Below are 27,018 nucleotides of genomic sequence, written 5' to 3'. Positions count from 1 at the left end.
TTTATTTTTCTTCTTCTTTTTGGAGAGCTCAGTATTGTTCATTCGATTTGACATGTCATCATTGCTCTTCTTTTTTATTTTTTATTAAAACAATTTTATATATATATATATATATATTTTTTTTTTGTATGTGGGTGAGTATGTGTATGTGCATGCGTGCGTGCGAGCGTGTGTGTATTCATCAGTTCACCTAAAACCTATTAAAAAAAAATCCCATACTAATAATATAATATAATAATAAATTGCCAAATACAGAAACATCAATATAAGTTATCACGATGTGGTGGCTCTCGCTAACAGGCAGAATTAAGTAACCAGAATTAGGTTAAAAAATTCTATATACGTAGACCATGTTTCTATAAATTTTGATATTTGGTTTTTATTTGAGGCAGATATTTTTTCCATTAAAATGTGTTTAATATCATTTCAAACTCATTTTAAGTACCCGTAAAAAACTGACAGTGTCGGCCCCTATGGTGACTCTTGTTGATGCTTCTTTTAGGTGAAGTGTCACAAAAAGCCAAAGAAAAAGCAGTGTTAATACTCATGTTGAAGTCAGATTTTTTTTTTTTACTCTTCTGCGTCATTGTACGTCACATTGTGACATGATCTTCTCCCTCACATCGTGCAGATCCCGACTGGGCCAGTCTGAACCTGGGCGCCCTGATGTGCATTGAGTGCTCGGGCATCCACAGGAACCTGGGCACCCACCTGTCACGCGTGCGTTCCTTGGACCTGGACGACTGGCCCGTGGAGCTCAGCATGGTCATGACGGCCATCGGCAACTCCATGGCCAACAGCATTTGGGAGGGCGCCCTGGAGGGCTACAGCAGGCCGGGCAGCGACAGCAGCAGGTGAGATCCACAATGACGTGAAATTTCAAATCATGGGATTTGAAATCCAGCACATTCAGTATGCATGACAAAGACCACAAGTGTGTCTGGAACATGCTGGCATTTTGTGGGTTTATAACACTGTTAAAGTTCCCATTAAGACCAATTTCGGACTTATAATATAATTTTTTTTTTAAATAATAATTATGAAAGAGTTGAGAGGTTGTTTAGCCGGCTACATTGTGCTGATGTATCAGTTATTTTTTAGTATGTGGTTCATATTAGTATTAATAAGAACAATAAGAACAAAAATAATAAGAATATTTAATTAAACAGCTGCTGCTACTATTATTATTATTATTATTATCTTTATTTTATGTCTTAATAGTACTTATACTTACAATAATAATAGCATATAATATATGTATATATTTTTATCCCTTTCATAAAAAAGCTCTAATTACCATTTCTGTATTTATAGTATATGTTTAATGTTTTCTAATATATGGAATACAATACATTTATTTAATTATTATAATATTTATTGTATTATAATTTTAAATAGTGAATAATATGGAAATAAAGATAAAAGTGCATGGTTCAAAAATATTTAAATAAATAAATGCATACATAAGTAAATAAATGATATCAAATGTATTGTTAGCATTTATGTTTTTGTGTATTTTCTCAGGTAAAATAACGATGCATAATTTAACAGTGATGCTACTATAAAATATTAACTACACTTAAATATTTATTGAGAGAAATGCAGTAACAGTTTTATTTGACATTTTTGTTTTCAAGGTTTTGTTTATTTTGCTGATAAATAAAATGAAATACAGGTACATAATATGTTAATACAAATATTAAAATGTTAAATTAGATTTTTTTTTTTTTCGCTAATGAATACAATAAAATGCATTGTTCTGAAAAAATATATATATTACAATAAGAATAATAATAATGATTTATTTTGGCCTTTTGTTAAAAATAGAAACCCAGGATTTAATAATAAAAATATTTGTAGCAGTAGTATTAGCAGGCTGATGAAACCATACCTTTTAATGTCTTTATTTGCTCCCAAACTCAACATTTTAAGCACATATAAAACAGAGCTTTCTTGATGTAACAAACTTGTTGCCACGTCATCCATTTATGTCTTGAATTCCCCTTCATAATTCAAGCTGAGCATACCAAGTGTGACATCATTTAGCAGCTTCCTGCTAAATGTGTTGACTAGCTTCAAATCCATTAAGTTCCTCACTTGACATGTAAGTGTTAATCGGGGAAGAGATCTTGTGATGTTTAAAAAAATAAATAAAAAATGCCGGACCACCGTCAGCTCATCTCTGAAGACGCGCGAGGTAGAGGATTGTTTATCTCGCGCTGACAGGTAAGGCCTGGCGTCCCGGGCTGACTAATGGCCTGCTGTGTGGCTGTGCAGGTAATTAAGCACACCATTATGGTTAAAGCCTAACCCCGAGAGCCGGGCCCTCGGGCCCCAGAGGCCCCGTCACATATCCATCACCAGGGCCAAGATCATCGCTCTGTCTGTCACGGCTGCCACTGTCTGAACGTTTTCCCTGCTGGCGCTTTTGGACTTACTGGGGAAAAAGTGAACACTGCATCTTCCATTTCACATGGCATCACGTCTTTAAGAAAAACTATTCACACCTAATGAACACTTTTATTTTATTTTTTTAAGTCATTGTTTTGATTGACTTAATCTAGCTTGATTTTGACTCAAACGTTTTTTGAGCGAAGGGATATGTTTTACATTAAAAAATATATATTTTTTAGGAAAATTGCAAAAGGCAACACTGGTTAATTATACCTTCTGGTAATGAAAGAGCATTTAAGTCTTGTGGCGCTCACTGTACGTTGCTAGCATAGATGAAAAGTACCTATTTTTATTCAAAGTTTTATTTCAAAGTTTCCAAAAAGTTTTTACACTTAGAGGAGGTTGATTTTTCAGCATATGGATAAAACAAAAAAGTGAATTTTGACTATGGAATTGCAAATAAACGATGACGAATATTACGTCACACATATTCTATTCACAAAAAAACCGCTGCGAATGATAAAATTAAGGTAAGTCGAATGTACATTTTCACAAAATGTGGACATACATTATTTGTAGTGCATAGTCAATAATTCATCATTTTTTAAATAGTTTTTGGAGCAATTAAGTAGAATTGGATCATTTGTGTGGTCTTCTTTTGGCTTTGATGAAATATTCCAGACAGCGTCGTCTGGCTGTCCTTTTAAAGTGCCCTTGGATCTTCACCCAGCCTAGCTTCCAGTTCATGATATGTGAGGGTAGATATAATGTCAATTAGCCAAATTGTGGCAGCACAATGGAGACCAAAATTGTTCTAGTTGTATTTGGTTATATATCCATGCATCAAATAGAGTGTAGCGGTATCGTGGTGCCTCCAAAAATTCAAATATTATCTTGGCATTCAGAAGTACACTGTATGTCAAAAATCACTCAAATTGGGTCAAGAATGGACCGACCGACCCAACTTTATTTAACCCAAAAAGGTGGGTCAAATTATACTAACAACCCACAAAGCGACCTCTTATATGGCTTGTTTTGTGTGTTATTTTTTTTGACCCCACTTTTTGGGTTATTCAATTTACTTACTTTTTGGGTAAATTGAATAACCCAAAAAGTGGGGTCGGTCCCTTTTTGACCCAATTTGTGTAATTTTTTACCCAACTGAGTGTAAAAAAATAAAAGTAGTCTAAAATTACTATAATAAGACCGTACTGTGAAATTGGCTTAAAAATGTTTAGAAGACCTTAAAAAAAAAAAAAAAAAAAAAGATTTTTCATCTGGATTCCAAAGCATTTACATAGGGGCTGATTTGCATACAGCATAACAGCTAAATTCCGCTTCACCATGTTTGCTTTGAACTTGAACCTGCTTAGAAATTGAGCAAATCTGCAGACTCTCGCACTTGCATGAGACAGGGCTGGACCTGAAAATCTGTCTGATTGCAGCCAGAAAAAAAACGGGGTGTGTAGTAATTCTTTATCCTTGAGCTATTTTGACATGTCAAATCCATGTCATTCCGACACTTTTTAAACTGATGTCTTCTCTAAGGTAGCTGATACTATTGTATATATAGCGGTATTCTCATTTTTCTGTAAGAGTAAAAACATGATGGCAAACCTCCATAGAAAAGTACTTTTGATGGTATTTCAGATGCAAAGGCAGCAAAGCTGGCCTCTTTCCTCTTGCCACTTCTCCCCTGAATGATGGCCTACAGTTATTTATCGAATGCTTTCTGCTCTAAATTGCTCGCGCCAGTCGTCCCGATGAAAGATTATTGATGTTGATTCCTCTCGCTACCGCTGTCACTCGTCCCGTGTGTCGCCTGGGGAAGGAAGGTCCTTCATTGTCTTTAAAAAAAAGAAAAAGAAAAGAAGGGAAAAAACGATCTTATCCCGGAGCGGCATCTCCATTATTTTCCACTGTCAAACAATAAATCTCGTTTGTGGCATAAGTAATCTTGAGAGCGGTTGTAAAATATCACATGGTTAGCGAGAAGCTCTTGTGACTGGTATGGTGTTGCTTTATCATGAATGATGAATTATCAGTAACTTAATGGGATTCTTTCTCTTTTTCCACGCCATAAATCCTCACCTGACTTCTTTCTCTTTTTTGCCGCGTGTCATTTTGATGATTTTTAATTGTGTCCCGCCGGTGACGTGCGGCAGCTTTGTGGCGCCGCGCTCCCGCTAAACATTAGTGACACCTCATCTAAACGACTCAGTAACTACTCGAGTATCAACCGGCTGTCTGATTGAATGTCTCCTGCAACACTAGTTTTACCCCCTGCCGCTTTCTTCTTTAGATTTTATTTTGACGATTTAGCGCGAATGCGTTCATCCACAAGATGGCTTCAGTTTATGGAGAACGCCAGTCATAGGCAGACGGAATGAGAGATTACTGGTGTACATCAGACTGATTGCAGGTATGGTAATGGGATGACTGTTTATTTCAATTAACATACATGCTGGCATACTGCAGGGATGGCCAAACTTAGTAATGTACGTCATGTATCGCCATAACAACAATATTGCGATACTGAATTAATAAATCTTGCGTGTCTCGGGAGGCAAGACAGAAATAGGCAAATTATTATTATTAATAACTAACTTTTATGCTTAAATAGTAAAGAGTTCACCTTTTTACTAACTCATTCACTCGCAGACATTTTCACTGAAGCAACCCCCTTTGCTCCCAACTGTTTTACTGGATTTTGACTGATTTTGCAAGGCCCACAGAATATTGTGTTCTATTGCTATAAAAAACATGGAACCTACCAAAAGAAAGATTAGAGGCTGCTTTTTCATCAGGAAAAAAAGTATATTTCTATCTGTTTCCGTTTTGCAGCAATTAACATTAGAATATAGCTAAGTTTCATCATTATTCACAAATCTGTTAATCTGAAAATCAGCTTGTTTGCAACATGGCCCTGGTTGATCTCTTACACTCTGCTACCACCTGCTGTCCGTTTTTGTAATAACTACCGTTCTTTGCAGTTGAGAGGGTTCTGTATGTTCTAACATAAATTTTTAAAAAAAATAAAAATAAACGTATAAATACGTCTTTTGGGAAACGTAAAACATTTAAAATAGAACATATTTATACGTTTTCGAAAGCAAATGTGTTAATTGAGCATGCCATACAATTACAATAATTGTTGAGTGATGCATTTCTCTGGGTGCAGAATAGTCATTATTAAAATATTAATTGCTATAAATAATGAAAATATTTTGCAGAATTTTTTTTTCTAATAAGTACATTAAAATTCATGATTTAACCATTTTAAACAATATTCCACTGCACTCTGTTGTCGACTATCTTCAACTACCCTCGGGTTTTGCAAACGTCACATGACACCAAGCCCAGAGATGTCAATGTAAGTCAAGAGCCGGGGCGGTGCTGAGTAAAATGTCAGGCAAATTTCAGTATTCGAGTATCCAACTGAAAATTCTATAGAATAATGGTGTATTTGTATAAATGATATTTTTACTGAATACATTTTTTTCTAGAAACAATTTCCAACACGTTACCATTTCTTGCATCAAAAACACAACTTTACTTGAGCAGCTAGCATTTTAGCATGCAACGTAATAGTAGGTTCATGTCTGTGAATTCATGAGTTTAGACCAGCTAACTCGGAATAAGACAAATATTTGTTATACTAGTTAGTTTGGAAGCCTCCTAACTAAAATGAAGACACCTTTTGATGGTGATTAATATTTTCATCAATTTTAGTTTGTGTGTTAGATGGGTCACTTGTTAGTTAATAATCATCAAGAAGGATTTTAAGGACTTTATCTAGCTCAGGAAATTAGATTTTTTTTTTATTAACACTTTTCAGTTAATAAAAATTGTGAATATTAACTCCCCAAAAGGTAGAAATATGTTCTATTTTTAATATTACCATGCTCCCAAAGACGAATTTATACGTTTTTTATGCTAGAGCATACAGAAGGCTTTGATGCAGCCTCTGAACTGAAGAGAATGGTTGAAGAAATAGTAGTTATTACAAAAACGACCCGCAGGTGGCAGCAGAGCAAAAGAAATCAACCAGGGCCATGTTGAAAAAAGCCCATTTACCCACAGTTTTAAACAGATTTGTGAATAATGATGAAACTTAGCTATATTCTAACGTTAATCGCTGCAAAACGGCAACATTTATTTTGGTAGGTTCCATATTTTGATAGCAATAGAACACATTATTCTGTGGGCCTGGCAAAATTAGTCAAAAACCAGTAAAACAGCCGGGAGTGAAAGGGGTTGCTTCAGTGAAAATGGCTACGAGTGAATGAGTTAAAAGTTTTTTATTAACTTAAGATGACAGATAATTGTAACTGATTTCAAAAACTGGACAAAATAGTCTAAATTATATAACTCAACTTTTGTCAATATTAAAGAAAAGCATGGTGGGCGGGGCATTGGTTAGGGCCGCAAATGACTAGCTACGGCCCTGCGCTGAGCCAGTGACGTCGCAAGCTGGCTGGCATCCCCAAAATGTGATTAGCGGCGTGCGCATTGATGAAGAAGGCAGCGAATTGCTGCGAGATTTCATGTAAATTGCACAACACATTGACAATCGGCACTTCATGGTGGTAATATGCTTCAGTCGGCCACAAAGACATGCTCACGCCGCCTCCCAAGTCCCGCACAAGGAGAGCAGAGGGGAAGCAAGCCCCTCAGCAGCGACGGCCACTCTGATGTTTTATTTTTATTATTATTTTTATATTCGGAACAATCACAACGTGTTATGGGGTTACGAACATTCAGTAATTTCCGTAACAGTTTTGCATCTCAGTGTATTTGTTTGAGGTGGTAAATGAGAATTTTTACTTGCTAACTCTTAATATGAAAAATAGCTGTTTAAATACAATCGCTTCTTGTTTCTTCATTTCTTCCACACCAAACTCATCCGAGCAGGCACCTTGCTGTGCTTTTCTAAGCTCTCCCCGCAAAGTTGCCCCTAAATATCTTGGCAAGATGACAAATGACGTGTCAGGTGTGCCATCCCGACTGGTAATCCATCAATTAGTTGTTTCTTTTAATACATTTGCGGGCGTCTCATGCCGTGACTGCATTCGGCAAATATTGGAAGGGAGTTGTTCTTTTCATTAGCACCCGGCAGTCGTTGTGTTTTGCACGTCGCCTCTAATTGCTTGCCGAGTTTGTGATAGAAAACAGCACACACACACACACACACGCAGAGAAATAGAGACAGCAGTTCTCATTTGGGGGGGGAGATGTCCCGGAGCGCGGGCCAACACGGACGGCTATCCCTCACCGGCGCGGGCCCCTCGCCGTCACCCTCTGTGGGCCGCGCGCCGCCCTCGGCCACGGCCAGGTAATAGCTCTGATGAGAGCCCTCCACTTTGTTTCAGAAATAATTTGCCACTCCTGCCGCCTGCAGCGGCCGCGCGGTAATAAAAATGAATCACGCCGCTAACCTCTCCAAACTTGTGCCTCCTCTTCCTCCACCTCTGCAACAACACTTTAACCCTTTCTACCCTGGCACCCCTTCCGCACTTTCAACTCTTAAGAAGGACTCACGGAAGAGCTTTCGAATGGCCTCGAGCTCTCATGGAGGAAGAGTAATTAATTAGGAAGACTGAAAGAATGGTTCTGCCTCTCTTTCTCGCTCACTCGCTCGGTCGCTCTCTGTCTAAATCAAAGCCACAGGTCAGTAATTAGGCCTGCGTGGGAGAAGCACACTCACTAATTACCCCCATGCCACCAGGTTGACTGGCACAGGAAACTTTTGTTCGACCTTAAAGATGTCAAATCGTCTCTCATTAGCCGAGTCTGCGGCTCAGGCCATTTCGGAGCCGACCACACGTGATGAATATTGAACGGGTTCAACATTTGTGATTGTCCTCGTGACTGTCATATGAATAGATCAGAGAGGAAAAATATTTTAGAAGCATCCGATAATTGGGCCTTTGCTGATTTTTATCAGAAAGGGGTGGAATGTTGGGTTTTTTAAACTTACTTTAACCAGAATCCTGCGTCACATTGTAGCCAAAGCGACAATCCTGTTGGATTCATGCGCCTTGGAAATCCTTGGGGAAACCGAAAACAAGTTGCCGTGACTTTGACTTCATCTTCTTCTTCTTCGTCTTCATGTAAAGCAGATGAAGAAGAAGCAATTTTTGCCAAAAGTACAGAAATAGAGAATGGTAGTGATGGCAATTTAGTTTCCATTTCCACAAGGGTTTAAAAATCGCATTAATCCGCCAGGATTGTACTATAGGCTACAATACAACATGCGATTCTGATTAAGGTAAGACATTTTAAGATTAAAAGAAAACCTTTTACGTAATTAAGTCAACCAAGTCGACTTTAAAAAAAAAAAATAGGTAGACTTTCTCCCTCCAAGTTCTGCCAGAATCAAGTATTATAATAATTAGGGGTGTCAAAATACTGTGTTAATTTTGAGTTATTTTAAAGTTCCTTTAATGCCACTCTTTTTCCTTTTTTTTCTCTTTTTTTTTTTTTTACCCGCGATTAATGACCACCCCTTACTTGGTGAGCCTGTACTGAGAAATCCAGTCATAACGCAGCAAACACGTCCACGTCAAAATTTAGCAGCAATAAATGTAATAATAATGCATATATTTGTGGAGACTGGGTCAAGTTGTATTTTACAATTTTAAAAATGTGCAGAATTTCACATGTTACCTTATTTTAAAGATTAGATAGCTCTTAATATGAAAAGAAAAATGCACTGAGCTGGCACCAACGTTTTACAAATGCAATTGTGCCATCTAGTGGCAGAAAAATGACCTCAACACAAATCAATATCACACTCGTTTTTTACAGTACAATCCATCTTTTAATTTTAACTAAATTTTATGAATTATTATGAAATTAATGTAATGACTAAAAGATGCAAACATTTTTATTAGTTCAGCCTTTTTTACACTTTTAAGTTAACAAAAGTATGAAAACATTTTATTGTACATTTAAAACATTAATCGTGAGTTAACTATTGAAGTTATGTCATTAATTACAATGAAAAATTGTAAACGACTGATAACCCCAACTATAAAAACAATTATTCCAAAATAAAACCTGACACTCTGTTTTGGGTTTTCATCCCTTAACCAGTAGAGGGCAGTCATGCACTAAACGTGCCTAGAAGAAGACAGGAACAGGAAGTGAGTTATTGACCACAGGTAGCTTAAAAAAAACAACCTCAGGTAGCTAACAGCTAGCTCTATCCTTGTAGAGACACTATTACATGTGTAATGTAGATATAATGATGTATGTGTGAACTAAATGGTAATGTGTGTTTGTTTACCAGAAATTTAATAGCTAGCACGCTAATGCTAATCACAGTTGCGAACCATTTAGCATGGGCTAATTTTGTTGGTGTTTAATAATGCATACGTATAGAAGATAATAATTTAGGAGTGTTTGTATCAACTTGCGTCCAACCTTTACGTAAATATTGAGTGGACTCTCAGCCGTCCTCGTGTCCTCCTCCTAAAAAATTTGACACACTTAGCAACAGTAACTAATGTGGTGCGGGTGTTATCAAAAAGAGGATTTGGGCATGTCGGGGCACAAGAGCGGCATGTCGTCATCCCCTATCTGCTTTGTGCGCGAGTCAGGGGTTGAGCAGGGGTTAACAGCATGAGCATTTAAGGGTGTTAAGCCTTGCCGGCACAAAAACACAGCCACTCCATCATGGCCGAGGGTGACAAGCTCATTAATGTCACCAATATTCAACACATCCGTCTGCTTGCCGGCGGCACCCAGATGCTCGCCCGTCCGGTTCGGCTCGGAAAGACAAAACAACCTTTTGAATGGCGGCCACGCGGATACCGTACATCTGTTCACTGGGGAAACAAGAAAAGTGGCGACTACTCCACCTGTAAACGACATTTATAAGATGACGGTCTCGTAAAACGCGCACTTTCTCCTTGCTGTTTTGGAAAAGTTTCCAGTAAAAATCTTCTCCAAGCGATCGCATTGCACACGGATGTGCAAAAACAACTATTAACCGTGTAATATGCCAGGCCACTTGTTGCCCATGGCATTTTGTAAAAAAAAAAGTTTTAAAACACTGCGCACAAATGCAGCCTCCTCATGTTTTCCCTTCTCTTATCCAAAAGTGGATTTTGAAAATGACACATTAGGATGCAGTAACGTCCAATTTGAGAACAGTGAGCAGAAAATTTTAATGTGCCTGAATGAACATTTGACACATGTCCTTGCTTTCAAGTGTTTACATGGAAACACAAATGAATGTTTAATGAAAAAACACCTTTTAAATTGGTGAATCCACAGAGTTCGTAATCTTGGCCACCCACGGAATATGACATTTGTGAAATTGTCGACACTTTGGCACTGTGTTGCCTCATGGACACACTATTGAGTATACATTTCTGCCTTCATGACTTAAAAATGCTTTTATTTTATTTTTTTATCTGTGCTTGTGTATGCTCCGTGACGCCTTATTCTTACGTCTCCGTGCAAACTTTAACCTTGAAACCTTGTATGCCTGGCCTGTTGTAAACGCAGGACCACCTGTACGTTATTCAGTGGCAGGGTGTGCATTTTTGGACCCGGGCCTGGAGGGACTTTTCTGACTTTATCCACTCTTTTAAAACCACCATTATCACATTACAACATCAATACTAGGGATGTAACGATATCCAAACATCACAAAATAATATTAGCACAATATGAAGGTCACGCTACGCTAATTATCACGATATTGTGGGGAGGTTGGTGATCTAAAAAAAAAAAGGTCACAATATTGTAAAAAAAAAAAAAAAAAAAAGAGCTCATACTAAAAAAAACACAATATTGTGCGTTTGTACATTAGAGCAATGAAAAATATCATAAATATTATATATTAAAAATATATAGATATAATGTATATATTAAGGCACTTACTTGCTAATGCAAGCACACATTGGATTCCTCCACATATTGACTCGCTACATTTCCCTTTATCTGACCATTAGCGTGGATTTTAAACCCAGAGGGCCAAAACATGCCTTGTGTAAATTAAACTACACTAATAAACTAGCCACCAGAGGGTGCCAGAACAGCACAGATGGATATCAACCTGACCTTTTTAACAGATGTGCTGCTTTTAATATCGTGACATGACGACAATGACATATTGTGGCAGTTTTAATATCGCGATATCACAATATGGTTACATCCCTAATCAATAGTATGCCAAAAATTCAAAAATGTTGCACATGCTTATCCGGAGCAGTACTGACTCAAAATAAAATGCATCATACTCACCAGAGATTCTGAATATTCGCTCTATTAATCTAATTTGCTCCTAAAAACGTATAAATACGTTCTATTTTAAATATTGCCATGGTCCCAAAAACGTATTTATATGTTTATTTTATGCTAGAGCATACAGAAGGCTTTGATCCAGCCTCTGACCTGAAAAGGTCGCTCAAAGCAATGGTAGTTGTTACAAAAAAACGGCCAGCGGGTGGCAGCAGAGTATAAGAGATCAACCAGGGCCATGTTGCAAAAAGCTCTTTTTGCCATGGTTTTCAACAGATTTGTGAATAATGATTAAACTTAGCTATATTCTATTGCTAATTGCAATACTTTTTTACTACTTTTTTTCCTCTTGAAAGAAGAGACTCTAATCTTTCTTTTGGTAGGTTCCATGTTTTTATAGCAATAGAACACAATATTCTGTGGGTCAAAATCCAGTAAAACAGCCGGGAGCTTCGGGTGTTGCTTCAGTGAAAATGGCTGCGAGTAAATGATGTGCAGCTTGCTACAGACATGATTTGTGAGTCGGAATTGGCTGCTCAAATCAACCAATCAGGGACCGGAAAAATTCTTAAGTTAATGATGAATTTGAAATCTGATCGGTTGAAGAAATGGGCTCACAGCTGATATAGTTTAAGTTACAACGGCTCGGTACTAATTTTGAAAGCCATAAAAGAAAAGATTGACATGGCAGCACATAGAGCAGGGATGGTCAACTGGCGGCACATGGGCCCCATGTGGCCCACAACCACACACTGAGTGACACTTGATGAATTAGATTTTTTTACAAACCCAAATAATTCTTTATTTATATTTATACCTTAAATAGCTTTTTTGTGGGGGGTAAGAAATCTGTTTAGGAAGTGTGTGGCCCTCCCAGTGGCACTGATCAAATATTTTGGCCCCTTCCCATCATTTAAGTTGCTCACCTCAGCAAAAATTGGCATTTAGATTGTAAATGTCAACCAGTGCTTTTGGTATTGTTTACGCTCACGGCTGATTTCATTCATCTCAAAGAGAACGCTTAAAGCAATACTAGGTATTACGAAAGTGAAGCTAACTGTGGCGCTATGTGGAAAAAGGGGTGGCATATACTGTAGCAAGCCTTATTTAGCACTTTTGGCTGCTTCGTTTACTGGATTGTTGGCCCTTAGCAACCTTTGATAGTTTGGGGCCCGGCTTTCATTGCCTTTTCTTTTCTTCCTGTCGCTTCCCTCTTGGCCCCCAACTCTCTCTCTTGTCCTTGTGCCGCCGCCGCCGCTGCTCTTCTTCTTCCCTCCCCTGGCTGGGGCCGCATGGGAATGGAAACCTTACGAGGTGCCCGACTGTGAGCTCTGTTCAGGCTGCTTCGGTCCCGCTCAACCTTTCTCCTCTTCACTGCGTCCATTTTGATGTGCATGCAGTCAATCTGGACGTGTGGACTGGAGGAGGAGGAGCCAAAGGGAAGCTTTGATTGTTGTCATGGGGGACGGGCGTCGTCCTCTTCCGATGGTCCGGCGCGGCGTCTCAGTTTCCCTTCCTATAAATCCCAGATTGTCTTTTCAGGCTTGACTAATTGTCCTGGTTTGTTGCTCTTTATTTGAATCCAGTCATGTGTTCTTGACTCCGTGGGCCCGCGTCGAGGAGAATCATTCCGCCATTTGCCACTTAATTAAATCAGGGTCAGGAGCCATTGCTCAACAGAGAGCTCTAATAGAATTTTAAAAGAAGCCTTTCTACTGTTAAGGCCACCTTTATGTAGGCGGTTCCAACGAAAGGGGACACCAGGAATCCCCTTTCCGCAGCAGTCCCAGGAAGGTATTAGTGTTTGGATGTTTACCCCAGTTCTTCTTTGGAGTTAAACAGCAATTACCAGGAAGGCTGGTGTAAACACAGCTTGTTCTTAAGCTGGAAGCAACACTGGCATTTTTATTGGGAACTCGGCGCTCCCTCCCGTCCCCCGAGTAACAGCCAAACGAGGAACAAGTATGCACTCAAGGCTGGAGAAATCGGCGTATAAAAGTAACCACCAAGTCCAATTTCCTAAATCTCCCCCCATACTGAGAAAATTCACTCCCTTGAAGCCGCCCCCGCCCCTTTCTTCGACTCCCACCCTGTGCCGTCCTGCCACTTTGACATGCTAAATCTGCTGATTTTATTTTTCTGCCTCCTGCGGTGAGGAAGTGTCCTTTTCAAAGCGCTGCGCTTCCCCTCCCGACTGTCTCAAGCCAACCGCTGTTTGGATTGCTCTTCTATTCCAAACAAAAGACAGAAGCAGGGATTACCATTTCACTTCCTTTCACATTCTAGCTTTCAACTCGACTTATTTGCTCCTAGATTTCAGCAGTGAGCTTGGTTAACATTGTTGGAGCATGTGAGACCGACTGATTCATAACGGCAACAACATTTCGAAAACAAATCATGAAAAGCAAGCAAGTCCACTTAATGACCATTTTGACTTTTTAACATGCTAGAGTTCTACAACAGGTCCTGTTAAACGCGTCTGTAGACACCCAATGAAAACTAAACACATGCAAGTATCTCTGTTTCCACAAAAACTGTCTAACGTATACACATATTCTAATTTAACTGGTCTGGATTTCATAATAAAAACAAACTATGAATATGTCGGATATTATAAATATTTTGCTATACTGTATTCATAGATTTTTAAACGCAACGTAGCTTTTCTCTCTTGAGCCCAAACACATGAACTCATTCACTGCCATCGATGGCTATAGACATCAAACATTCATTTGAACTATTTCTATTAGTTTAACATTTTTTTCCCACTTTTGTTAACAAGACACTTTTTTTTGTTTTTTAAATCAAACCAACTGTGCACTATTTATTTTAAGGGTAACATGAAATGAATCAGCAGAAATGCAGTTCAGTGGTCCCTCACTACTTCACTTGTTGCGGATTCATTCTATCACGGATTTTTACCCCCACCCATTTTCAATAGTTAGTACCCCATGAAATTCTGTAGTTATACTGCTATTTTTGTACTTTTTTGTAATTCTCTATTTGAGTAAATATATATAAACAGCTCTTTCTTTTATTCAATGCAATCAATTAAATTTTTGGTAAATGAACTAATTTGCTCCCAAATACGTATTTATATGATTTTCTGTTGTTTTTTTTATGCTAGAGCATACAGAAGGCTTTGATGCAGCCTGAACTGAAGAGAACGCTTAAAGCAATACTAGGTATTACAAAAGCGGCCAGCAGTTGGCAGCAGAGTATAAGAGATCAGCCAGGGCCACGTTGCAACATGCTCTTTTTGCTAGTTTTTTCACCAGAAATGTGAATATTGATGAAAATTTGCTAATATTCTCATGCTAATTGCTGCAAAACGGAAACAGATAGATATACTACTTTTTTTTCCTGATGAAAGAAGAGACTCTAATCTTTCTTTTGGTTGGTTCCATGTTATTATAGAACTAGAACACAATATTCTGTGGGCCTTGCAAAATCACTCAAAATAAGTATGAAAACCTAGATTTTTTTTATTGTACATTTAGAACAAATATAAATTTGTGATTAATCGTGAGTTAACTAGTGAAGTCATGCGATTAATTATGATTTTGAAAAATTATTGCCTGATGCCCCTAATTTTTAATATATAATCTTTTCTTTAATAAAAAAAAAGATTATTTAAAAAAAGAAGAAAAGATTATTAAGAATTAGGGGCCTTAGGCGATTAAATTTTTTCGGGATTAATCGCATGACTTCACTAATTAACTCACGATTAATCACAAATTTTATATCTGTTCTAAATGTACAATATTTTTTTTATGTACAATAAGTTTTCAAAAGGGAAAAAAAAAGTTAAACTAATAGAAATAGTTCAAATAAATTTTTGACGTCTATAGCCGTCAATGGCAGTGAATGAGTTAATTTGCCTTCTCTTTTGTTGTTCAAAGTTGGATGTTCTCCACTTTAATACAGTTCAAGCCAAACCCCTGTGAAAAATGGACTCAGTCTCCTAATTCCGGTGTTAAACACACCAGCCATGTCAGTCTTAGCTTAGCAATTAGCATGGCTTCTCCGTCTTTCCACATTCTTTCGTGAGAAGCGGATGATACTTGTCAGAACAGAAGTGTAGCTCATTCGTCGCTACGGAGGTGATGATTACCGACTTAAGAGCGACTCTGCAACGTGTTTAGCCACAGTATTAGCCGGCCGGTGCTTGTTGCTACTTTTAGCTAGCTTGTTGCTCCACTTGAAATGTCGCTGTCAGTTCAATAACCAAGTCTGTGTACTTTGTGACCATTGTGACTTTTTAGTTGGTCTGGCAATGTCCTGTTAAAGGTGTCGTTTTAAAAGTGTTGTGTACTTTCATGATGTTGAAAGTGAAGCTAAACAACCAATAAAAACATGTTTTCAAACGTGGTGTTCCATCTCATAGCACACCTCATTCAGGTGTTTAAAAAAACAAAAACAAAACGTTTTTATTAGACTTAAGCCTCAGCAGTGAGCCCGTCTTTTCCCCCCCGCATCTCCCTTGGGTTTACTTTGTAACAAAAGTGTCCTCCGGGCTGCTTTTGTGTGAGATCTTGACGTCCTCTTAATGGCTCTCGCCGGCCTTTTTTGTTTGGCATCTTAGTGTTAACTTTCTGCCTCATTTAACTTGTGCCAATTCGCCAGGCCGACATATTCAGACTCTCATTCAAAGTTTGGAGCCCGCTGATTTACATTTTCAGCCCCCATCCAAAGGGTTGTAAATCATATAGCGTTTTTCAACTTAATTTGTTGGCCAAAGAATGACGTTCTCTCGGACCCGGAAATAAGAGAGGAGGGCGGCACGGCCCCTTCCTGCTTGAAGGCCAATTGATTTGCTAACAGGCTTGTCCTCCTCGCATAGTGACTGACGAGGGATTGATGGTCTAACACCATAAAAGTTGGCGATTGCCTGCCATTAGGGCGCTATTGTGGGATGCACAATAGCGCCGTTCTGAAGAAAAGAGCGCCTTATGGTTTAGTGAGGGCGACCACATTCTCCTGTGCATTTTCCCTGCGGCCGTGACAAAAATCAACCATGTGCTTATCAACCAAGGCCGCTTTACGAGGTTGCTGGGTTTTGTTTTTTGTAGTTCATCAATCGGCGCTTCGTCTTCCACTTCACATGGACGTTTTCGACAGCCTCAGCTAGCTAAAATGATAACATATGTAAAAACCCTGTATCTCCACTATGTGTTCGTTTGTATGTCCTGTTCAGTGCAGCTAAATCCATGCGTCCGTCGTCTTCACTTTATCAGGTCAGGGGTCACATTAAGTGCGTAACGACCAATGGAATAAGGCTTTATGACAACGTGTTTTTAATATGTGTGAAAGCACTTTCCTTCAAAACATGTTTGGAGCAGTTGTCATGTAAACGAACCCAACGCTAACGAGAAGTTACCATTGTTAGAACTAAGGCACGGTAAGGGATTTCTTCATAATATTTGAACGCAAAAGTCTTCAACATATCCAAGAAGAAACCAATTTGACTAATTTCATGAGCCACAATTCAATTAGTCGCATTGTCCTGGATGTGCTGTTAAAATGAGCAATAAAAGCAAAGGTTTTACAACTTTGTGTTTTTAACCCGTACCGCTATTCCTCCCCTCAGAACTGTCCCTTTACACATTGCAAATATTTCTACTTCAGACCACACCTTCTCCATTAGTTTGATCAATAAGAGACAAACAATCACAAGGAAATAAGAAGGAACTTGGAAATTGAAATGAGTTATATTTGGGGGGGGGGGGGCTGAAGTTTTTAAAAAATGTAATAAATAAATAAATAAATAAGCAGCCAAGAAATTCCACTTGAACATTGACTTTTAAAAAAAATTAACCATTTATCTATGAATTATGGGAATTTTCCCCTGAAAAACAATACAATTTTAACTTTGCATAAAATATTTGTGTTATCTTGTTTCCCATCGTTTCAAGCTTAAATAAATATCAACCTATAAACTGCGTCAGTATCAGTTGATCCTAGGAAGCGTTTATTGCCTTTGCAAAAACTCCTTTTGGTATTTGAATTATTTGCTTGATTCCTTTTGTTCGTATGAAAACCAAATTGCTCCTGGAAATTTATGTGACGTGTGTGGCTGTGTACAAAGAGCGGGGATTTTATGTAAAACTTTTGAGAAACTAGCAGGAAAAGCAAAATAGAGTACTGTAATAGGATTTGTGGGATCATTAGAATTCCATTACCATGTCAGAAGTTGGGCGTCATTGTACTGTATTACTCTTATTAGTGGATGGTTGTGCTTATCCATGAAAGGGCCAATTTGGTCACCTTATTTAGCTACAAGGTCCAAATATTATAGCTCACACAGTTCATTCACCCATATGGACAGTTTAGAGCAGGGTGGGGAAAAATGTACCCTGGGTGCTACATATGACCCGTATCGTTCCTTCATTTTTAAGGGTCTTGTATTGTTTTTTGCTTTAATTTAGTTGTTTTACCTCTAAAATTTGTTAATTAAAATGCGTTTGTTATTGGTGTAACCAAAACTGATCTGAACCGGAGAATCGGTTTTGATTAAAAAGAGAGTACGGTGAATCGAATCGTTCCATTTTAAAAGATATCAAGATACATATCGAATTATCAAATGCCACATTTGTAGCACACGACAAGTTTGTTCATATGTATGTAAAGATGACAAGGAGCTTCTTCGTCATATTTGGATATTGTTTGCGGTGTCCCCCAAGGGTCAATGTTGGGTCCCTAAACTGTTTCTCTTGCCCATCATTGACATTTGTAAGGTATCAAATATTTTGAAGTTGCTGTTGTTTACTGATGACACCGATATTCACATAGTCATTATAATTTAATGAAGACAATTAAATTGTATTTATTATTTTTGTTTTTTTTACCTCTTGTACAAATGACCTGGCCAATGTGTTTTAAGAATTAGATGCGGCCCAACACATGTGCCCACCCCTGATTTAGAGTCTTCACTGAACCTGAGATACTTGTTTGTGGAATCTGGGAGGAAGAGTACTCGGAGAGAAAACTCACATAAGTCCAGGGAGAACACCCAAATAACATACAGAAATGCTGCAGATTAGAATCGTACCCCAATCGTACCCCAAAACTGGAGGTGAGGCAGTTTGTTAATCATTTGTCTAGTGTTGAACATATCGTTAGCATAATTGCCTGAGTCATTTTTGAATGTTTTTTAGAAAATCCAATTGCCTCAATTCAACAATTTCAAATTGCCATGACCCGGATACCTGAGAATCTACACTGACAAAAGGAGAAACCATTTTTAGCAGGCACTTTTGTTTTAAGTTAGAAATGGCTGCCAATTATTTTGTGAGACTAACAATATTGTTAAAAGAAGCGGTTGTCCGTGTCAATCAAACGGGATTACCATTACGTCTGTAAAGTCAGATAGCGCAACCATGTCTTTGATTAGCACGGCGGCTAAATGCCCCCCGAGTGTGAAAGGAAATGGAAGGCAGCGAATGTCAACTCCCACGAGGGTCCGAAGCGTTAACTTCTGTCACTCATCCGCACATCCCAACAACGGCCTCCTCTCGCCTTATCAGACACCCCCGCCCGACGAGGTCACGGGGTCAGTGGCACACTGGGCATGCTCAGTCATTCACGTACTGATATCGATTTTTTTTTATTTTATTTTTTTTATCTGCGCCGGGTTTGTATACGCGGCTAGAGAAGGAGCGTGGGGGCGGTCAAGATAGATAGCAAAAGACGGCGATAGAGGACGGAGCCTTCTCTGGCGTTCTATTCTCTCGCATCAGGATGGACTTGAAGGAGGAGCCCCCCGAACCCCCTCACCCTTGTCGCTCTGCGGCCATTCAGCGCAAATCGATGGGACTGGAGGACCGGGTCTCCCCTGGGGTGCCGCAGAGACACACCGCTTCTTTTGTGGGACAGTGCTGATGAGAAAAAATAGAAATGTGGCATTGTCCGCTGCGGAGGCGAGCGAGCGCTGAAAACGTGTAACCTTTAGAAAGCTGCCCCTCACTTGCTTCACGTCACCTTCCAGCATAATCCAAGGAAGCCGAACCAACACATTTGGCTTTTGGAATCGGATTGTGGTTCATGGTTATTCGGAGGGAACACATGGACACGTTTGATGAAAAAATACAGTGTTCCCTCGCTATAACACGGCCTCGCGGATTTTTTTTTTATGCAATTTTGCATGTTTTTTTTTTTACAGTAATTGTACCTATTTTATCAAATTTAAGAAGGTTTGAACATAGAGAATGTTTAAATAAGAGACATTTTATCAAATGTAAATGTCTCAATGAGAAAAATGTATAAACTGTATGGTGAGGGTTTTAGAGCCTTAAAACCTTTATAATAAATATAAAACATAAAGCTAACTACTTTGCGGATTTCATTTATTACGGGTATTTTTTTTTTTACCTATATATTATACTTACTTACTATTATACTTCCATATTGACATGTTTGGAAAAAACTCCTCCTGAGAGCGGAAAAACATTTTTGTAATATTTGAGAGATTTTTTATTTTGTTTGTTTTTTTTCGAAAATGTCAAATATAACAATAACAATAACAAATAACAAAAACAAATAACAATAACCCGGCTAATATAAGCTGGGTGGCTATTATAAAGCTCCAAATAATTAAAGATAAATAAATGCAATTTTATTTAATTGTCTTTTTTTAAGACAATGTGATTGTGATATTTGGCAGAATTAAATTATAATCACCGATTACTTGCGCCGATTAAATAAAAAAAATAACACAATAAAGATATGTACTATAGGCATTCCATTTTTTTCCTTTAGTATTTCTCGAACTATACAACAGGGAAATCATGGCTGACTATTTTTACCGATTTTTTTTTTTGGGTGGGTGGAGTAATGTTTTTTTTGGGATTATGGTGTAATGTGTATCATTAAAAAAAATCTGAAAATTAATTAAAAGAGCTCAATTTGTGTGAAGGCAACACTTTTTTTCTTTTTTAAATCAAACCAACTGTACACTATTTATTTTAAGGGTAACATGAAATGAATCAGCAGAAATGCAGTTCAGTGGTCCCTCACTACTTCACTTGTTGCGGATTCATTCTATCACGGATTTTTACCCACACCCATTTTCAATAGTTAGTACCCCATGAAATTCTGTATTTATACTGCTATTTTTGTACTTTTTTGTAATTCTCTATTTAAGTAAATATATATAAACAGCTCTTTCTTTTATTCAATGCAATCAATGAAATTTTTGGTAAATGAACTAATTTTCTCCCAAATACGTATTTATATGATTTTCTGTTTTTTTTTTTATGCTAGAGCATACAGAAGGCTTTGATGCAGCCTCTGAACTGAAGAGAACGCTTAAAGCAATACTAGTTATTACAAAAACGGCCAGCAGGTGACAGCAGAGTATAAGAGATCAGCCAGGGCCACGTTGCAACAAGCTATTTTTGTGAGTTTTTTCACCAGAAATGTGAATATTGAAAATTTGCTAATATTCTAATGCTAATTGCTGCAAAACGGAAACAGATAGATATACTACTTTTTTTTCCTGATGAAAGAAGAGACTCTAATCTTTCTTTTGGTTGGTTCCATGTTATTATAGAACTAGAACACAATATTGTGTGGGCCTTGCAAAATCAGTCAAAATCCAGTCAAACAGCCGGGAGCGAAGGGGGTTGCTTCAGTGAACATGGCTGCGAGTGAATGAGTTAAGAAACGTGTACCATGATAAGTTTTAAAAAAAAAAAAATGTTGACATTTTTCTTCTTTTAATTCTTCTTAGCAAGTCAGTGTCCCATCACGGGTGAGCTATTTTTAGAACAGATCCCAGTTAATCTACACAAAGCATGCAGATCACAAGTAGAAAACAAGTTAACAGAAGGCAATTAACATCAACTAGGTTGCTTGTTTATGCAACTCCGCCAGAATAGCTCATTAAGGTGACAAACAGTATTAGCAGTTATTGAAGAAAGAAAAAAAATATATATATTTTTTTTAAATGACCTTGATGATTTTTGACCGCCTTGACCCCCGCCTGACGCCGTCCGCCATCTTGTGCTCCCCAGGGAGGAGAAGGAGCGCTGGATCCGAGCCAAGTACGAGCAGAAGCTGTTCCTGGTGGGCCTGCCCCAGTCGGACGTGCCCCTGGGCCAGCAGCTGCTGCGGGCGGTGGTGGAGGACGACCTGAGGCTGGTGGTGGTGCTGCTGGCCCACGGCACCAAGGAGGAGGTCAACGAGACGTACGGGGACGGCGACGGCCGCACGGCGCTGCACCTCTCGTGCGCCATGGCCAACGTGGTCATCACGCAGCTGCTCATCTGGGTGAGTCACGCGCGCTTTATTTACATCGCTGGATGTTGCCAACTGGACAAATTGAGATTGCGCATGAAATGGAAGGAAATCAGATGCGATTTATTAATCTCGTGCAATGATGACGTTCCGCCAGTAAAACAGGATTATACTTACAAGAATTTTTTACACCAATAAAAGCAATTCCGAACCACATTTTTATAGCTGACCTTTGCTTTCGTCATGGAACCAACGCAAACCTTTCATGATTGAAAACCTGTTACGTAGACAAATAACAGCAAACAAAAGGATGACTGTCATGTTGTGCACGCATTCTTAAACTGATTAACTAGATTCAAATCAAATCAGAAATATGCTCATTGAGAATGGATTCATAAAATGAGAATAGAGAAAAAAATCAGAACGTCAGTAATTTTGTTTTTACATTTATTTAGGAGTTTTTAGTGAGTACAATGTTTTTTTACGGACCTTTTACTTTGTTCTTTTTTTTTCCTATTTTTTTTTCTTCTAAATTTCCAAATGAATATTTAAAAATATTTTCAAATTTACATTTTGAGTAAGTTAATATTTGCTACTAATCTTTGAACTTTTTTATCAGATGTCAAACTGGCTTCTTTTTTTTTTCTTTTTTTAACTAAATCAGCTCTAAAAATTGTGAAAAATAATGTTCCCTGGTTGAGATTAAAATAAAATAAAAATGTTTTGCTTGATCTCATTTTTTTTGATAAGCTACATTTTTTTTTAAATAAAAAATTATATTGTTGATAATTCCGAACTAAAATTTTATTGTTTTCCCTAGTTATCTACTTATACCAAAATAATAATTATTATTATTATTATTATTGCTGTTGTTGTTATTAAAAAATAATTGTGAACATTTTCTGTTTGAAATTAAGACTACAAAAATGTAATAATTTTAACAATAACAAAAATTGGAACACATTTTAAAGTTTGGGTGATGTTTTTTTTGGGGGGGGGGGGGTTGAAAAGCTTTATTTTTGGCTGAACCTTTTCTTAATTCTCAGGGGTTAAAATCCAAAATCCTCTTTTCTTGTTCAATCCATTTAGTCTGACCAGTGACGTGCAGTGAGACGCACACACCAATTACACACTTTTGTGTCGGCAGGCGAGTGTACAACTTATCCTAGGGTGACCATATTTTAATTTCAAAAGAGGACACTCAGCCCGACTTTGAGATACTTTATACTCAGATACAAGATGCCATACATTCAAACTATTTTAACGTATGCCTCCTCTGTATGGGTAGAAAATAAAACAGAAAAACATTACTCTCTTTTGAAGTCTTACATTTTTTGCTCCGCAATCCGTTTTATTTATTTTACTTCGAGCGGGCTTCGTACCCATCGCCTCTGGTGCGGCAGCTCAACATTTGCCACTTAGCTAAAGTTCTGGTCCACCGTCACAGCCACGGTAAACGTTGCAGTGCACTCCGCCTCCCGTTTGCCGCACAACGAAAAACGGACAATTTCAAACCCGCCCGGAAAGAATGTTAATAAAGTGAATATAAAACAGCCTAATTCCTCAGAAAATCAAGCTAGCAATAGCAATGCCAAACACCATGTTAAGTGAAACAGCCAGTTAATCAAAGTACATCCACTAAGTCCTTTTGCACCATTCTTTGTAAAAAGTACGAATAATTATTTTCCCCCTACTTTGCTGAAGATCCGCTAGCTAAGGCGTTGGTCTCCCATCCTTCAAAAGATGACGTTTTTCCCTCAAAAGAAAGGCGTGAAAATAGTTTAATATTCTCCAGTGGCGTCATCTTACCGCTTTGCCACTAAGTGTGTTTTGAATTCCCGCATGCACTGTGCGAACGTACGTACGCTGCGTAGCGATTTGCCTATTTGCGTAAAGGACTTTTCTACTGGGAAACTGACTACGCATGCCTGAACTTACATCGCTACGCGGACAGGGCAAAGCACAGAATACAAATTGAATACAAAAACATTTTTAATATTTTTTACTTTCCATCTTAATATTTTAAATATTTTTACCCCCCCGCCCCTAAAAAAATCCTGAATAAAATGGACCGAATACTTACAAATGCCCTCAATGAAGAATTTTTCTCCTCATTCACATTCTAATTCGTGACCACTTCCAGAAACCGATGAATGGCCAAAAGTGAATTGTTGGGTGCTCTCTCAAATTGTCGCTTGTACTTCCCCGTGACAGTACGGCGTGGACGTGAAGAGTCGCGACGCCCGCGGCCAGACGCCGCTTTCGTACGGCCGGCGAGCCGGCAGTCAGGAGTGCGCCGACATCTTGCTCCAGCACGGCTGCCCCAACGACGCCGGCGGGCCCGCGTCGGCGCCGTCCAACATCAGCAACCGCAACGCCAACCCCAACATCAACAACAACGCCCAGTGTGAGCTCAACCGCAGCATCAGCATCATGTAGAGGACCCCCCACCCCCACCTTGTCTTATGTGACGCTGCATACCACAATGGGGACGACGGAGGCATGTCAGGATGGGATGGACTCTTTGTAAAGTTTGTTTTTATCCTTTTTGTTGTTGATCTGAGATGATTATGATAAGCTTTAAACATGTTTGTTTCTTTTTAACGTGCCAGTGGATTACCGGCACCCGCCCAGGAACCGTTTTATTGGTTCCGAAAGTCGTGCGAGGGCCACGTTAAATTATCGTCTGAGGTTTTGTTTGTTTCCACAATTGCATGTCGGGTAAAGCTCACATGTAATCTGTCGTTTAACTTTCCGTTCAATTTACTGTTAATTCTCATCTTGGATGCGCGATGAAAAGCACGTATCGCCATGTTTACTTTTAATCAGGAAAAATATTTGGAAATTTTCCTCTTTTTTTTTTCTTGCTATTTTCAGAAATAAATTGTATTTTTTTTTTTTTATATATATATACATACAAGTTTCTTCATGGTCAAACCAAAAATGTGTTATTTGAGTTTTTTGGGATTTTTTTTATTAAAAATTCCCCGAAAAAATAATTAGGGGATTTTCTTTTTTTTTTTTTTTGAAATTGATATTTCCCCACCCCTTTTAAAGTTTCTTCATATTTGATTTCTGAGTACGTTCCAACGTAGTCGCAAATCCGTTCCAACATATTTAAATACATTCAAACATACGGTACTCGCAAATATGTTGAAACATACTTGTAGTTAAAAGCTTTAAACATAGCGTATGCTTACGGCGCAAGTAATACCCTGCGGCATTATGGGAAAATGCTATGTTTGTAGCATTTAGCCTACAAGTCACATTTGAACGTACTCATACATTCGGACGTATTTAAATGCGCATGTCAAAAATGTTTACTTAACAATAGCGGTTCCATTCTCCCGTAGTTTTTTTTTACCTTACATGTAAATTAGAAAATTATTTTTCATATCAAATATTTTTTGTCTCTTTTTCTAAACTTTTTAAAAACTTCCAAATTCAATTATTACACAATATAGCTATTAGTTCCTCTGAGCTTTAATTTGTTTTTCAAATCGCATGAATCCAACGTATTCCGCTTAAATTGCCCGCCCTTCCAACAGGCATTATCAATTCCATTAAACTTTGCAACATTAATGAAAAACTTCCACTTCCAGACCGTATAAATAACTGAAAAAAGGGACAAATGGCTCCGCAAAACGTGTTTCGTCTTTGATCTTCTATTCATCGACGCCGACAAAGCAATTTGGAGTCAAAGATAGCAAATGAAGAATACATTGAATGCCTGATAAATGAGATGATTGTAGGTGGTCCTCCACATGTGAAGGGGAGGGGGTGGGGGGGTCTCCCTGTGTTGCGCAATGGTGAAGCCTCTTCAATCACAATTCATTCATGTCGATTCAATGCGCGACAATTGCGCCATTACGACGTCTTTGTCGAAATAAGATCGCGATTGCGCGGACCGTTGGTTGACTCAAGATTTCAAATCATTGTTATCCATCCATTATGACTCTAATGCCTGTGAAATATATAGCACGTGCGAGCCATTCACATCACAGAAAAATCTCTTGGTGTTGTAGACTCCTAATGACAAAAAAAAAAAAATCCTAACTTAGCCGAATGATTGTGGTCCTTTGTATATACGAATGCAAGCAGGAATGCGATTTTCCAAGTGTGCCACTCCTGTTGATGCAGCATATGTTTTGTTTTGTTTTGTTTTTCAACTATCAAGCTGACCAGCCACTGATTGCATTGTAGATGTACTGTAACCATGTACTGTAAAACTGGCCTTATTGACCTGACGGAGCCGCCTGGTTTGAAATAGCGTAGATGCCAACCAACGTAAGAGTAGAGAAATCCTTAGCACAACATGAAGTGTTGTACATATTAGTTGCAGTCTTTCGAGAAACGACGATAACCGCTTTTGGGTCAAAACGCCTCTTGAACCACGAGCCATATTTTTTATATGTTGCTATTTTTCTTGTTGTTTCTCCATTGTTATTATTTTTTGTATTATTATGGTACTAGCATTTGGTCACCACATGACCATCTTTGGTACTTGTGTATAAATGATGTACATTTGACATATTTATAATGCAGTATGTAAATATTTTTATTTGGGGTTGATTTTTCGTGTTTGTATTTTCCTTTTTACGTTGAAAAGGTGCAGCGAAGAAGCTAAAGAGTAACTTGTTTTGTGTGCTTGGCTGACTGTCGACCCATTAATAAACATTCAATAAAACCATGTAGCCTTCCCTTCTTGTGGGGAAAACCACACGTCTGTCTGTCATGTTTGTTGTTAATTGAACAGTTCATTTGCGGGGGCTACTAAAATGGCCACCGTGTCAGTCATCAACCCCCCCCCCCCCTCCCTAATAGATTGCTCAATTTTTCTGGATTATTTCACAGCATTTGTCTGTCTGTTTATAGCGCTACTGAGTGACCACAAAAAAATATTATTTTAAATACGGATCAAATAACAAAAATCCTCGTATAATTGATGCCCATTTGCCCCATCCCTGTTCTATGCCCTTAAAACTGTTTTTAAAAATAACCCAATGTGTTTAAAAAAAGAAAAAAACTCAATATGGATTAATTTTTGTTTTAAGTGGCTCGTTAGCTGTCTGTCAAGGGGTCATTGACGGATAAGTTTGTCCAATGATTCCCATTTTATGAATTATGTAGTCC

The 27,018-nt window shown here is 38.3% G+C and overlaps 1 protein-coding gene across 3 annotated transcripts in view; it reads left to right on the top strand.

Moving 5' to 3' along the window:
• Positions 1 to 26,605, top strand: part of agap3 (ArfGAP with GTPase domain, ankyrin repeat and PH domain 3) — a 215,939-nt gene extending 189,334 nt beyond the window's left edge. For all 3 annotated transcript variants that reach the window (XM_077556576.1, XM_077556577.1, XM_077556575.1), the window contains exons 16-18: positions 632 to 854; positions 21,663 to 21,918; positions 24,100 to 26,605. In XM_077556576.1, the coding sequence (XP_077412702.1) occupies positions 632 to 854; positions 21,663 to 21,918; positions 24,100 to 24,324 (704 nt within the window). In that variant the 3' untranslated portion in view covers positions 24,325 to 26,605. The remainder of the gene's footprint in view (positions 1 to 631; positions 855 to 21,662; positions 21,919 to 24,099) is intronic.
• The last annotated feature ends 413 nt before the right edge of the window (positions 26,606 to 27,018 follow it).

This window comes from Vanacampus margaritifer, chromosome 2 (assembly GCF_051991255.1).
Source record: "Vanacampus margaritifer isolate UIUO_Vmar chromosome 2, RoL_Vmar_1.0, whole genome shotgun sequence".
Classification (NCBI taxonomy): domain Eukaryota; kingdom Metazoa; phylum Chordata; class Actinopteri; order Syngnathiformes; family Syngnathidae; genus Vanacampus; species Vanacampus margaritifer.
This window is presented reverse-complemented; position numbering and strand designations above follow the sequence as displayed.